Raw genomic sequence first — 15,703 nt, forward strand, 5'->3', positions numbered from 1 at the left:
TTCTATCCTCCATGAACAAAATTCACACTGTATGGTGTAAATGTTTCACATAGTAAGAGTTAGCTCCTGCTGGCTGCAGGGTTTACGTTGGGATAATCGTGACTTACTTTAACAACTGTCTCTTGCTGTTCCCTTGCTAGTGTTTTTTTGCTAACTTATTTCTTTTCCTTTTTTCAGGATGGGTTTAAATAGTAATGACAATGATATGGAGTGAAAAGTCGTATTAGAAGACAACTATGTGATGGCAGATAACAATTCTAAGTATAGCTTAAAAATTTGTGTAACCATATTTTGTTTGACAAACTCTTAGAGTTACACTTAATAGTTGTATATATTTGTAGGATATTGTGGTAATGGATATTGGCTTAGGCACATATTTTTGGAGAATGCAGACTATGTAGTGATGGTTTTGGGGTATATAATTTTAGGAGAATGTGGTGATGGCTCTTGGGTATATATTTTTGGGAGAATGTGGTGATGGTTTTTGGGCAATTACCCAATTATTGATGGGTTATGTAAGAAACATATTTGTAATTGGTATATGTATGCTAATTGTATTTTGTGAACAATTTATCAAAGTAGAACTTTTTATAAATGATAGTTTTGTCATGGGTACAAAATAAGTATTTATTTTACATTTGTTTGATTTGTATGGACAGGCAATACTATCAATGTAATTTATTATGATTAAATGAATTTGCATTTATTTTTTTGCAACAACGATTATTGTTATTTTAAATGAATATTATTTGTAACAATCCATTTATGTTGCAAAAAAGTGAATCATATTATAAATATTATCAAGATTTGATAACAATATTAAAATTTTTACAACAAGATACTCGTTGCGAAAATTGATATTTAGTAACAATAAAATTTGTAGCAAAACCAATATATTTTGTAACGACCAATGTCGTAGCTAATAATAAGATTTACATTCACCCTGGATTTGAATATATGGCAACAAACTGTTTTTTGCTACAAAAATGTTGTTGCAAAAAAGACGATTTTTAGCTACGGAAGAACTCGTTGCAAATACTTTTAGTAACAGCATCTCACATAACAAACAGAAGTCGTTGCAAAAAATCCAAAATTGTTGCCAATAATATATTTGGCAACGACTTTCCTCGTTGCCAAATAACAATTTTCTTCTAGTGATATCTAATGGCAAGCGGTTCAACCTCAAACCGCTTGCCATTAGATATATTGGCAAGCAGTTCAACCCCAAACCGCTTGCCATTTAATATTACAGGTTTATTTTAAAAAAATGGGTAAATGGCAAGCGGATTTTTAAAACCACTTGCCATTTAGGTCTTCCCATCACTTATTTTCTACTAGTGAAATATCCTTGTCTTTTTGCGATTTTGGCTAATCTCCTTCCTCCGACGTGACTACTGCATATTCCATCGTGTAAGTGGAAGGATGGATTGTTGTTCATTTTTTTGGATGAATCTTTGGGATAACCCTAACGCCGATTTGTGGAACAGGACTCCGTCAATGATGTGGTATCGGGAGGCTTTATATTTAAGTTTTCGTGATTCCGCTTTGTCATTGGGGAGGATATCCTTGGTCTGGTAGTCTATGATGGGTTTGGTCCAGTTGTCGTCGTTGTTGACGTCATCGACTGGTAGGATTTCTTTGAAGGATACAGATGGCTTTTGCAAATGGACTAAGGGAATGTTTGTGAAGGTGGTCTTTTTGAGAGCAGAAGCTAGGTTTTCAAGTGCGTCGGCTTGGGCATTTTGGTTCTTGGGATTTGCGAGATAGTGAAAGGATCAAAGTGTTTGGCTTTTTCTTTGGCTATGTCGAGGCATGCTGTCATTTTGGAATCTTTTGCTGCGAAGTCACCTGTTATCTGGCTGACGACGAGGAGGGAATCACTGTATACATCTAAGGCTGTGGCGCCTAAATCTTTTGCAACGGTCATTCCTGCAATCAAAGCTTCATACTCTGCTTCATTGTTAGTTGCTTTAAAATCCCAAGATATAGACCTTACTATCATGTCCCCCTGTGGCGACTTTAGCACCATTCCCAGGCCAGCTCCTCGTTGGTTGGACGAGCCATCGACGAACAAGATCCACTTGCTTTCGCTTTGGACGTTGTTGATTTCTTATACCTCTTTGTTAGCTATGGCCTGTAAGTCAGGGCTGAAGTCAGCTACAAAATCTTCTAGGGCTTGGGATTTTATTGCTTTTCTGGGTTAGTACTCGATGTCCATCGTGCTTAACGAAATGCTCCACTTGCCCAGACGTCCTGTCAGATCTGGTTTTCTCAAAACAGACTTAAGTGGGTAATTAGTCATCACCACTACGTGGTGAGTTTCAAAATAATGCCTTAGCTTCTTAACAGCAGTGATCAAAGCGAGGGCTAATTTTTCTAGGGATGTATATCTTACCTCGGCTGGGAGTAGAGTTTTACTTACATAGTAAACCGGGAGCTGCCCAGCTTCGTCGTCTTCTCTCGTCAGGACTGCGCTGACAGCCACAGCGCTGACGGCAATATAAAGCTGCAAAGGTTTGTTATTTTTGGTTTCGACAGGAGGGGTGGCGTCATTGGATATTTCTTTAAATCTTGCAAAGCTTTCTCATGATCGTCAGTCCATTCAAAACCTTTATTTTTCCTTAAAACATTATAGAATAGATGACATTTGTCTGACAATCGAGAGATGAAGCGATTTAATGCTGCCACTCGTCTTGTCAATTTCTTGGTTTCTTTAACATTTCGGGGGGATTGAATATTTATTAGGGCCCTGACTTGGTCGGGGCTGGCTTCAATTCCTCTTTGTGTTACTACGTAGCCCAAAAATTTTCCAACAGATACTCCAAATGAGCATTTAGTAGGGTTAAGTTTCATACCATATCTTCGCAATACCTCAAAGGTCTGACGGAGGTGGTCGACGTGGTCCTTAGACTTCTTAGATTTCACCAGCATATCGTCGATGTATACCTCCATCGTATCTCCTAGCTGATCTTTGAACATCCTGTTGACTAGCCTCTGGTACGTCGAACTTGCATTTTTTAGTCCGAATGGCATGACTTTATAACAATATATACCTTTGTCGGTCTTGAAGGCCGTCTTCTCCTGATCGTCGGGATGCATCAGGATCTGGTTGTATCCGGAGTAGGCGTCCATGAATGTTAAGAGCTCATGACCTGCTGTTGCGTCTACCATGGCGTCGATGTGCGGGAGCGGGAACGGATCTTTAGGGCATGCTTTGTTGAGATCGGTGAAGTCAATGCATACTCTCCACTTGACGTTCTTCTTGCTGACGACGACGACATTCGCGAGCCAGTCTGGATACTTGACCTCTCTTATCTTTCCAGTGTCGATCAGCTGCTACACTTCGTCGTTGATGATCTTGTTTCGCTCCGGAGCAAACTTTCGACGCTTCTGCTTGACGGGCTTGTGATTTGGGTCGACGTTCAGCTTATGCGAGATGATGCTCGGGTCTATACTAGTCATGTCTTCGTGAGACCAAGCAAAACAATCTTTATTCTCTCGGAGAAAGGCTAGGATAGTATTTTTGAGTTCAGGCGTTAAGTTGGCTCCGACACGGACGGTTTGATCTGGTTTTTCGGGATCTAAGGGTATCTCATCAATTTCAAGGTCGTTGGGATTGTCTGGTGTCGGGCCATGCTGTAATTGCTATGCGGTTCTCATGGTTGGTTTAAGGGTTGTTTTGTAGCAGTGTTTGGCTTCACGGGTTCTCTTTTAATTTCTTATACTCCCCATGGGGTAGGAAACTTGATTGATTGATGGTAGGTAGAAGGAATAGCTTTTAATCGGTGGATCCAGGGTCGTCCTAATATGGCATTATAGGCTGATGGGCAGTCGAAGATGTTAAATTTGGTTTGAGGGTTAAGGCCTCCTGCATAGGTTAGAAGGGTTATGTCTCCGAGAGTTGACATGCTTTCACCACTGAAACCGACCAGAGTCGTTGACCTTCTGGTGATGTCGCTATCTTTCAACCCCATGTCTTCCATGGCTCTTTTCTGAACAGGACATTTGCGGAGCTTCCTCCATCAACCAGCACCCTTCGAAGCAGACAATTCCCGACGACCAAAGAAATTACTAAGGAGTCCTCATGCTCTCTATTCATGTTGTTGACGTCGTCGTCATCGAAGGTAATTGAAATTTCCTCCAACTTCTTTTCTAGGGGGTCTCTGATTTCTTTCGGGACATCAGCATCATCTATCGTCGACTTTGTGATCCTCTTTGCTGCAGAATAGGTTAGTCCACAAATATCAGAACCACCAGTGATAACATTAACTATTACCTTAGGTGCAGGGTGATTCGGATGTCCGACTGTCGTCGCTTCTAGCTGATGACGACTAGAGTCATTGCTTTTATTTTTCCCTAATAGATGCTTGAGGTTGCCTCTCTTCAGCTGGAAGGCGACTTCTCTTCGCAGGGCGTAGCAGTCTTCCGTCTTGTGGCCATGATCGCTATGAAATTCGCACCACTTGCTCATATCCTTCTCCGACTCTGGCTTGTTGCTCTTCGACGGCCAGCGCACTTTACTTCCCAAGGGCTCCAACTCCTTTACCACTGCCACAATATTCACGTCGAAGCCATACTCGGATATTTCTGGGTATTGCGGGGCGTCGAGGATTTCTTTGACCTGCACTGCATTAACAGAGCGTGATCTACCTGATGCCAGGTAGGGCTAGTGTCACCATGATCCCCTTGGGTTGCTTGGGGCCTTGCGGTCGGACGAACTTCTGGAGCTTGGATAGGAGCTGCGGTTAGCGATGTCCTCGTCGAAGCGCATTTGAGCCACGGCTCTGGTCCTGACCTCTTCAAATGTTGAACAGGGATACTTAACCATATCTTTGTACAGGTCCGAGTCTGTATGCAATCCGCTAAGAAAAGCTTCAATGGCAGTCTGTTGTCGACATTCTTGTTTCAGACTTTTTCCTTTTTGAATTGAGACCAATAAGTTCTGATGGTTTCCTTAGGACCCTGGACGATCCGATATAGATCGCTCGTCTGCTTGTCGAACTTCCTGCTACTTTCAAAATGGGAATAGAATTTGTCAACTAACATAGCAAAACTAGTGATACTACCTGGTTCGAGTTTGCCGAGCCACTTGAGAGCGAGGCCAGTCAGCGTCGCGCCAAACGATTTGCACATGCATGCCTCCCAACACTCGAACGGGAGCGAAGCTTGCCACATCAGTTGCTTGTAGTACTCGAAATGTTGCTCGGGAAAGGTTGTTCCATCATAGAGCGACGTGGACGTCGGGAGCGATAGCCTTCTGGGAATCCAGGCCATGGCCAGCTCGTCGCAAAACGGGGTCGCCGCGAATCCATCTGGAGCTTCTCTCTTAACAGGGATCGGCACGCCGGGCATCTTCTTCATCATTGACAGCACCCTAGAGTTCTGCTTTTCTAGGGCAGCCAACCTTTGGAGCAGGATTTCTGTCTGATTTGGCTGCGGGTTGTCCTGGTCATCCCCTGAAGTTCGAGTAATTCTTTGCCCGGCATTCTTAACTGGAGGGTCCAAGTTCATATCTCCGTCACTGGATTCAGTATCAGTGTCATGCGGAGATTCAACGTCATCCAGCGGCGGCATCCTTTGGATCAGGTCTAACTGCCTTGGCCGACGACGACGATTGCTCTGGGCGGACTCCAATTGCTGACGGAGGGTAGCTGCGTCAGATTCTGATGCTTCCTTTTCCTTGCTGAGACGCTCATTGGATTCCCTGGCTGCTTCAAGATTGGCTTGAATCTTCTCATAAGCTGCTTTTAGCGGCTCAGGGGTCATTTCGTCGGCTGACATATTGAAGGGTTAATAGGGAGTTTTTTAGACTTTACCTAGTTGTAGCCCCACGGTCGGCGCCAAATTATTTATGCTAATTTTTGTTGAGTGGGATTGAATATCAAAATCTAGGCTACGAATCAACTAAGCGAAATCAAAGGTAAAACACAATAAGAAAAAGAATAAACGACACGAGGAATTGGTGACGCGGAAAACCCAATGAAGGTAAAAACCGCAGGTGGAATGAGGATCTACCAAACTTTCACTATGCAAAAAATAATGATATCAGTTTACAAGATGGGATGTAGTGTGTATATTGCTAGATGAATCTGCCCTCTACTCGTCATTGCTCTGCCCTTTATATAGATGGTTGCTAGGTTTAATTCTAGTCGTTGCCAGTAGATAGAATTGTTCCCATGATTTTCGGACTTTAGTTGCTGTGAATATTCTTTTTCTGTTTTGATTTCTAACGGACTAAATTGGCTAAGCTTGGACTAAGTCTTCATTTATCTCTTCCTAAAAAATAGGGAGTTGTTATTCAACTTCGTCTTCTGTCAATGCCGAGGGTGTGTCGTCGAGCCTACACCTTCGTCAAGAGGAGTCTTCGTCATTGACCTTACTTGACTGTCGTTGACTGACCCTTGCAGATTTTTACCCATAACAATTGCTACTGCCTAAAATCTGTTTTTGGACTCTATTTGTGCGCCTTCTGATAGAGCTGCGTGCCCAAATTGAAATCTAATCCGAAAATGGAGCTTTCCAATACCGTATCATTGTTGGTTGGGTCTTCAGTCTGATTCAATATTGCTGCAATTGGGGCTGGAAAATTGAGGTTCAAAAGTGGTAATTAAGGGTGTATGGAGACGGTGGTCAGGTGTTGCGGCTGCCGCTGCAATTGATGGGGTTGTGACTTGGTGGCGAGAGGTAATGCAACAGTTATTGCGGTGTTAATGGTGGACTGCAGAGGGTGGTGAGAGTCGCAGCGATGTGAGAGATTAAGGTGTATGCGGGCTGTTGCGGCTAAACAGGGGTGTTGCGATTGTTGGATAGTTGATGTTGTTGTTTGGTTTTAGTGTGGCAGATGTAGTGTGGTGGTGGTGGCTGCTGCAATTGAGTGGCTGCAGTAGGTGAGGTTAAGAAGGTGGGGTGGAGGTTAAGAAGGTGGGGTGAAGGATAGGAAATGGCAGCAGCCTAGTAAATGAGTGATTGAATTAAACCTCAAACATTAGAGTTTCGAACATGGCCTTAAATTAGAACACGAACCTTGACCCAAGCGCATACCTACACACATGAAGAAAACCGAGAAGAGAAGTAAAATGAAAATAAAATGAAAATAAATATAACAAATTAAATAAAGAGAAACAACACTAAAACGATAAAGCTAACACGCAATAAAATAGAATAAAATATGAAAATAAAGAAAATCAACTAAACAAGCCAAAATAACGAAAGTAAAAAGAAACTTTATTAAAAGGAAAATAAGAGAATAAAAGGGAAAATAGGATAAATCAAGCCCGAAAATGACTCTAAAACTACTCCCAATTGATATAAATGAATTCTGCAAAAAATTTCAAGTGAAACAAGGGGTATTTTCAAGTGTAGTTAATTAAATTAAAATTAAGTTTAATGTAGAAACCCTATGAACTATCTTGAAAGTTCCAACTGAGGGATGTAAGATGTATGTGAAGGGAAAATCTAGTGTGAAGGTAGGAAATTTTCTAGAAGGTGATATAGCTGAGTTTCTAGGAGGAAAAAGGGGGGAGAACACAATGAGTCACAATGATCTGAGCCCTATGAATAAGTTGTTGTTTAATTTGGTGAAAAAGACTATCTAGCCTAGAACTCAAAAGAAGGGGGAAGCCTATTCGATGGACATGACTGTTATTTCCTGTCTATGTAAAAAGATAAAAATAAACTTTCCCTCCCTTATGTATCAACATTTAGCTTAATGTGTTCCTGGCAAGAACAAAGTGGGTTATGGAGCTATTTTATTTATTGTATTTGAATCACTTAGAGTTGAACTCAAAGGGAAATATGGGGGATAGAAGGAGAAGGCAGAAAATGTGATAAATGAAGAAACTCTGTTAGGTATAAGCCTAGAAGTTGTGAATGGGAGTATTCATAAGTTGGAATAAAAGAAATCCACTCCTAGTGGAAAGAAGAAATAAGGGGATGCCTTAGGGGAACCACTGAGAAAGAGCAGAAGATTGTAAGTTAGCTCTTTCCCTCAAACATGTATGGAGAAACCCCTAGAGTTGGATTCTGATGAAAATGTGCTTGAGGGGCAGGTGTCTGAACTTTCAAACAAAGTTGAGATTGCTGAGAAGCAACTCAAAGAGGCTATAGGAAAAATTCAGAAGTTGGAGAGAGCAGTACATGGTCTTGAGAAGAGTCTTGGGAATGGAAGAAGGAGTTTCAAAAGGCTATCAAGAACTTGGAAGGTAAACTGGAAGCAAGCATTGGGCACCAAAAGGAGGACAACAAGAAGATTATAGAGTTCTTTTTGAGTTAATCCAGCTTACATCTCTCTAGCCTATCTTAACCTTAGCCTATCTTAGCCTAGCCTAGCCTTAATTTCATCTTTTCTTCCTGCTGTCTAAGTCATGAACATTTTCAGTTTCTGTTTTTAAAACTTTGAACTATTTTGGGTTTGTAAATTTGCTAAATAGGATGTTATTTTGATTTTTAATGATAATTTGGAACTTTGCTTATGCATGTGTGTTTTTTATATTATGAAAGCATGTGCAGGAAAGTGGAATTAACTAAAGGGAATTTAGCAGCACTGCCTTCAGTTTCCCACACTCGATGAATTGCTTGTGGGGCTGTGGATAGATGCTTAATAACTTAAATTTACAAGACTTTTTGTTGATGCTAAAAGGGGGAAAAGAAGAAGCAAACTTGAAGGCTGAAGTTACTTTGGGTTCTAGTCGATAAAGTATCAGAAGCTTCTCTAATGTTGTGTATAAAATATTTTAATAGTTTCAGTTTTTATTGTGTTCTATTATTTTTGTTCTGTTATAGTTATTTTTGTTTTTGTTTTTTTATTTCTATGTGTTTTTACTTTCTGTCAATAACTAAAAATACAAAAGTATGTCCGTCTATGTGAATCAACTTTCCTTAGTAGTTTTCTAAAGTTTGTCATCATCAAAAAGGGGGAAATTGTTGAAGCTTAAGGGGTTTGATGATAATGAATATAAACTAGCAAACTTCAGTTAATAAGAATTCTCTAAGTGTTGTAATTAAAACAGGCAAAGTAGATTTCGAAAGTAGAAGAGTAGCCTAACTATGAAGATTTGAGGAGATTTCAAGGAAAGTTAAACAAGGTAGATGAAGAATTCCAACCAGGAAGTACCTGGGTTCCATAACAGGAACATGAAGACAGCAAGTTGAGAAGCTCAACTTGGCCTGCGTTAAAGACAATAAGTTTCACAAGAACTTGGTCTGCGAAATTCCAGTTGAGAACTGGAAGTCAAGTGACAGTAGGAACTTAGTCCTGGATTGCGTGAAGCCCAAGTATCCTGGAATGCATTAATTAATGAAGTAATTTAATTTTGTTAAGTTTTTATTCTTTAGAATTACTGTAAATATGTTTGGCAGGTTTACACATGAGTTTTATTAGAAACGTGACAAAAGCATGGCAAGCTTAAATTAGGAAAGTTTTACGGAAGATAAGTTTTGTGACAAGATTCATCAAAAAGATGTTATTTCATAAAATCTGGATTACTAAAAGATATTATTCTTTTCATAATTATCTTAGATAAGTTTTTCTAAAAAGATTTACATAAAATCGTGTTTTGTGATTTTGGTAAATTAACAAAATTATCTTTTGAAAACCCTACTTTCTATACAAGCTAGTCTTGTATAAATTGTAGAAATCAGATTTCATATTTTTTGTGAGTTATGCGTAAAGAATTCAAAGAGTGCTTAGTGTAAGTTTGCCAAGTTCATTGTTTGTCATATTAGTTTCGAATTTCATGTGTATCTTACCTTTCATATACTAGATTTGAATTATTTATATTGGTTGGGTTCTTAGGTGTGTGTGCGTGGTTTATATCTTTGCATACAGTTTTGAAGCTGAGTGAGAGTACTCAGGAAGTATGAGTAAATCTAAGTCAGGGACTTAGCTTGGGTAGAATAGGGTTCTACTGTGTAGCAAGTTCAGTCTGGAACTTGTGAGTAAAGGTATGAGTTTAATAGGTTGTAACTTGAGAGTTTGTCCTATTATAGTGGATTGGTTTGGTTTTGAAATCCCTTATAGGGTCGAGGTTTTACTTTTTGTTGGGCCCTGGAAGATTTCCTCGTAAAATACTGTGTGCATTGCAAGTTCCTTTACATTTTTTTTTATTATTCCGCAAAAATAGTCATTAGGAACTCACATACAATTCACCCCCCCTTGTAGTGTTCGTCTCAACTAACACCTCTACTTACCTCTCGGATTTGGACTCTTTGCTTGACGATGTCTTAGATACTTGCTATTTCTTTGATTTTATTTCTTGGTCTCATGTAAAGCTAAGGAAATTTTGTTGCTTACCATGTAGCTTAGGTCACCCCGTATGGTGTGGAGCAACTATGGTATAGTTGTTATCCTAATGTCATTACTCTGTGTATTTATGGACAATTTGTCCTCGGATGAAAAAATCTAATTCCCCCACTTTTCCTAAAAAAAATAAATAAATAAAGCTTGTATCATACCATCGTACAAGTATTACTTTTGATGAACGTAAAACGACGTAGTAACGTAGCGCTCTTCTTTCCAAACTAGCCGTTACAAATCCGGCAAAGTGGGAATACACAAACTCATAACCTCCCCCTTCCCCTCCCTCTCCAAATCCGACCGTTGTAAAATTTTACCGTTAAACGCCATCCAACCCAAATATCCTCTTTTCCCTGAAAATTCCTCATTTCTTCTCTTACATACCACATCACTTCTCTCTCTCTCTCTCTCTCTCTCTCTCTCTCTCTGTCTCTCTCTCTCCCACCCCCCCCCCCCCCCCCAACAAAGCGACGAAAATGGAAGATTCAACTTCAATTGTGATCGACCAAACTTACGAATTCTCTGCTCCAAGGTTTTATGACTTCATCAATGGCGAATCAGAGGAGGATACTCGAAACGCTGAACTTTGGTTTCAGTCTGCTCTTAGTCATGCTCCTTCTCGTATGTTTTTCTACCCTCAATTCTTTGTTTTTCTTGATTCATGAAGTTTGACTTAGGGTTTTGAAAGATTATTTATGGTTTCGGAAATTGCTATAATCTGTTCATTTTAGGGAATATATTTCATTAATTGTTGTTATTCTGTATAATTTCCTCAATTAAGGAAGGTGTATCAGTAGTAATTGGGAACAAACATTTTTGATCGAATTGTTCAATTAGGGAATATATATTTTTCAGAAATTTGGTATAATTGGGTTGCAAACTTGTAATTGTGGATGATTTCTGTGGTTTTTCATTGCGATTGTTGCAATTTGGTGAATTAGTGGGTATGCAAAGTTAGAACTTGATGATTCTTTATTCCAATTAATTGCAGCGTTTATGCTGAGAATTAAGGCTTCTAGATCAGTTCAACTTAGCAGCCTTTGCGATTTTGGCGATGCTCAAACGACAACGCAGGTTAATCTCAGTTTCTAATTTTCGATTTCGACACTATAATATTCGATTTTTCCAATTAATAATTGCTAGAAACTTAGAATTTTGTTGAATTGGTGATCTTGTATGACACAGGCCTCTGAATCACTTAAGCCTACAACTGAATCATCAGTTTCATCAGAAGTATTTTCATCAAAGCTAGATCAGATTTCTTCTGGGTGAGTATTTGATGTGATTTACATTACCATCAGCCCTTGAAAACACCAAATTTGTTTATTGATTAACATGTGATGCTGTATGATTAGCCAACATACGGGGATGCCTGGTGAAAGGAACGAAAACTCGGACCCGAACTTGATCAGTAGCCAACAAATAAGTATACCTGCTGAAGTATCTTGTGAGAAAAATTGCAAAGAAGATAGTAGGTGTGTTTCTGTTTGTTTGATTTTTTCTGTTGATTTCTCAAATTTCTTCGGACATTGTCTAATTTAACAAGTCTGTTACTTTCAGTACTGTGACAGTAGTTGCTCCAGATGTGAAAATTGAACCAGAAATCATGGTGGAATCTGCAACCTGCCCTTCTCAAGGTTGGTTTTCTAGCGCAAGCTCATGGAACTGGCATTTACTTTTTATATATATTTTGCTTATAACTTTTTTTATGTTCCTTATGGGCTATTCATGTTAGCGGACCAAAATCATCTTGGGACTAAGGTTTTGTTGTGGTTGTTATTGCCTTTTCATTTTGCTGAATATGACAGATGTTTGCACCCCAAAACCGCCTGCCTTTACTAGTAAAGAAGGCCGAACAACGACCGAGCAAAAGAAGAAGCAGACGACCATGAAGATTGCAAGTGCACTAAAGAATCCATCAGAATTGAAATCGAAAATTCAGTCACACACAAGAAGTACTAAACCTGACGGTTTTAGGAGGTAGAACATTCAGTTAGAGTCAAGATATACTTTGATTTATTGGTTTGTTGCTCAAATTTTGGTGCTAACCATAATTTAATTAATCAACAGAGATAGAAGAAACCTAAACAGCTCTGTTGGGACTCCTAATTTTGTCCAGGAAAACCAAGCCATCAAGAGGCAGAAACTGGATGATGGAAAAACTAGGCAGGTCAGTGTTTCATTATTGGGAAGAACTTTCAAAGCTAAAATTTTGTTACTAATTTTCTTCTTACAAGTATTACTTTGGTTGAAATGTATTTATTTTTTATCCTTTTTATTATTACCAAAACAGATCCTAAACATTAAGCCTCCTAATCTGCTCCACAAAATAAGACCAGGTGCCACCACTAGTTATTCCAATTTGTGCTCTAAAGCTAAACCCTCCAAAGAAGACAGAAAAGTAAGATTTTCTTACAACAATCCTATGTACATATTGGATTATCTTGTTTCCAATCCTAGTACTAAATTGTACACTCTCATTGCATATAAAGATGTATGTTAGGGATCCTCCACTGCCGCCGGTGCCATTCGTTTCTACTGCAGAACTGATGAAGAAGTTTCAGTCAAGCACTAGAGATTCTTCACTGCCTCAAAATGTACTGTGACAAGATAATTTTTCATATATTTTTTTGGTTTCATTAAATTTTTTATTTTATTTTATTTTTTTATCATCTTGATTCTAAATTTCAGTATGATGGTGGTGGTTCTGTGCAGGGGAAGCCTAAACTGCAATTGACAAGGCCTAAAGAACCTGATTTTGTATCTTCACAAAGAGTTCGTTTAATAAAGGTGAAGAGCTCTGCTGAGCTTGAGGAAGAAATGATGACTAAAATGCCAAAATTCAAAGCTCGGCTGCTGAACAAAAAGGTACTGTTAATGATCTATTTTCAATTAAACATCTTACTCCATTTCTGCACTGTAATGAAATGACATCCTCCATTTTGTCAGATTCTTGAGGCCCCAACTTTACCTCCTTTACCCAAGAGCCTTCCTCGAAAACCAGAATTTCAGGTGGGATATTTTTCCATTGTTTAACTGTCATCTTGTCAAGTTTCATTATTGAGAGCTTATATCTGACTATGCATTCTATTTAGGAATTCCACTTGGAGACTCTGGAAAGGGCCAACAAGAATGCAGAAGTATCCTCCGTGGTCTCGACTGAATCTGGTCATCAGGTATTGAATAGTCTGAGAATACTATTCAGTTTATACTGTTAGATGAATAATCTAAAATGCTTAAGCTTAACACGAGTCGTCCATTTGCATTGCCAGAAAAATCAGTGGAAATCTAATCATCTAACTGAACCAAAAACTCCAGTGCTGCAAACATCCTTGCGAGCACGCCCAACAAAGATAAAAAGTACACTTGAGATTGAGCAAGAAGAGCTAGAGAAAATCCCAAAATTTAAGGCTCGGCCTTTGAGTAAAAAGGTAGCATACAATTTACTTTTACAAAGCATGATTACAGAGTTATAATTTTAATTGAACTTGTGTAGATATTTGAAAGTAAGGGGGAATTGGGGTTGTTCTGCAACAGCAAAAAGCAAGTTACAAAACCCCAAGAATTTCATTTTGCAATTGATGAGAGGATTCCGCCACCTTCTTCTAGTGTTGTCGATCTATTTGACAAGGTACGGTATAACAGTTTTTCTGCTGTACATTAATTGCTTGTTGGAAATTAGCTTTTCCTTACCTTCCATGTCTTCTTTCAGCTGTCTTTATGTTCAGAGTCATCAAACCATGAGAAACATCTTCCAAGAAATACAAAGCCTAATCCATTCCATCTTTACACTGAGGTATATTTGTTTTTCCCATAATGTGGAATATTGGAATAATATTTCAAATTGCAATTGGTAACTTACAGAATTTGTTGCATAAAACCAGGAAAGGGGAGCTGAGAAAGAACGAAGATTGATCACTGAACTTGTGCAAAAACAGATAGAGGAGGAAAAAGCCAGAGTTCCGAAGGCTACCCCATATCCTTACACCACTGATTTCCCTGTGGTATGCAATTTAATATAATCTTCTAATGCTATTTTTACTTTGTCCTGCCTTTTTCTCCTCTAATGTTTTTTTTGCTGATGTTGCAGGTTCCTCCTAAACCTGGTCCTAAAGAATGTACTCAACCTGAGCCTTTCCAACTCGAGAGTCTAATTAGGCATGAGAATGAAATGAGAAGAGAAATGGAGGAAAGACTTAGAAAGGAAAGAGAAGAGTCTCAAATGAGGATCTTCAAGGCTCAACCAGTCCTGAGCAAGTAAGCATAAACATAAGCTGAATAGATTTTCAAACATCAGCTGGATAAATTTGTTACAAAGAGCCTCTTGCTAACATTGATTCCTTGCCTCTTTCTTTGCAATTTCAGGGATCCTATCCCTCTTCCTGAGAAAGAACGTATGCCTCTCACTGAGGTTCAGGAGTTTAACCACCACGTACAACATCGAGCTGTTGATAGAGCAGAATTTGATAAGAAAATTAAGGAAAAAGAAATGATGTATAAAAGATATAGAGAAGAGGCTGAGGCTGAAAAACAGGTGCATGTACTTCCGTTTGTCATACAAGATACATGCAATTTTGTAGTTATTATACTGACATTTTTTATCCGTTAGATGGAGGAGGAGAAGGCCCTGAAGCACCTAAGGAGGACCTTGGTGCCCCATGCCAGACCTTTACCCAAGTTTGCTAACCCATTCGTACCACAAAAGTAGGACCTTAAACTGTTCTTAAAATTTTATCAATATTTATCAATTGGTGTTACTTTATTCCATTGACTATAAATTTCTTATACGGTGGTGGTTATATGCAGATCTTTTAAGGATCCAACAAAGCCAAAATCCCCAAAATTGCATGTTCTCAGACGGAGGGAAAGAAAGGAATCAGCAGGCACCAATATAAAGGCTGCTCAATCTGCTGCAGCTGCACTAATGAGGTGATCAGGTGTGGGTGCTGTCCTGTTCAAGAACTCTTTGAACCCTCAAGGGGATTTGTGTACAACAAGACTTACATTCATTTATTCTGTTATTCATTATACATATTGTAATCTAAGTTGTAAAGGTTTGTGGAGGAATGATGAAAGCAGTAATTTTTCAAAGTGAAAATAGTCTAACTTTCTTACTTTGGGTAATATGCGTGACCCTTTCATGGATCTGACATCCAACCGATGCCTGAACTAAATTATCGAATAGGCAACATTTGCAAAAATTATGGAAATTATTACTCCATACTTGTAGCATAACATCCAAACTAAATGATGACCTAGAAGAACTAGGCTTTATAGAAATTTGTGGTACATGATTTCTACGTGATTAAAGAAGCTAACCAACCAACCTTTATTCACATATATCGTAAAGCCAAACAAAAGAAACTTTTTTAGCCATCCAACTTGGTATATTAGGTTGCTTACAGCCTT

The 15,703-nt window shown here is 39.0% G+C and overlaps 1 protein-coding gene across 1 annotated transcript; it reads left to right on the plus strand.

The window, feature by feature from the left end:
* Positions 1-10,764: 10,764 nt before the first annotated feature.
* LOC145559762 (protein TPX2-like) lies at positions 10,765-15,409 on the plus strand. The gene is made up of 20 exons (XM_081621076.1): positions 10,765-10,915; positions 11,286-11,368; positions 11,480-11,562; positions 11,650-11,769; positions 11,855-11,931; positions 12,103-12,274; positions 12,365-12,464; positions 12,588-12,695; positions 12,787-12,891; positions 13,010-13,162; positions 13,244-13,306; positions 13,390-13,470; positions 13,567-13,725; positions 13,791-13,925; positions 14,007-14,090; positions 14,179-14,298; positions 14,385-14,551; positions 14,660-14,828; positions 14,904-14,998; positions 15,101-15,409. Exons 1-20 carry the CDS (start codon positions 10,771-10,773, stop codon positions 15,225-15,227), a joined length of 2,346 nt encoding a protein of 781 aa, XP_081477202.1. The 5' UTR covers positions 10,765-10,770; the 3' UTR covers positions 15,228-15,409.
* The last annotated feature ends 294 nt before the right edge of the window (positions 15,410-15,703 follow it).

Source organism: Chenopodium album, chromosome 9, assembly GCF_948465745.1.
Source record: "Chenopodium album chromosome 9, dcCheAlbu1.1, whole genome shotgun sequence".
Lineage (NCBI taxonomy): Eukaryota > Viridiplantae > Streptophyta > Magnoliopsida > Caryophyllales > Amaranthaceae > Chenopodium > Chenopodium album.

Bases quoted from the DNA above. Each gene is read 5' to 3' on its own strand.
- LOC145559762 (XM_081621076.1), top strand. From the start codon at position 10,771: ATGGAAGATTCAACTTCAATTGTGATCGACCAAACTTACGAATTCTCT. The intron at 11,770-11,854 runs GTGTGTTTCTGT...TGTTACTTTCAG, and splicing joins AATTGCAAAGAAGATAGTAG to TACTGTGACAGTAGTTGCTC. The intron at 13,163-13,243 runs GTACTGTTAATG...CCATTTTGTCAG, and splicing joins CTCGGCTGCTGAACAAAAAG to ATTCTTGAGGCCCCAACTTT.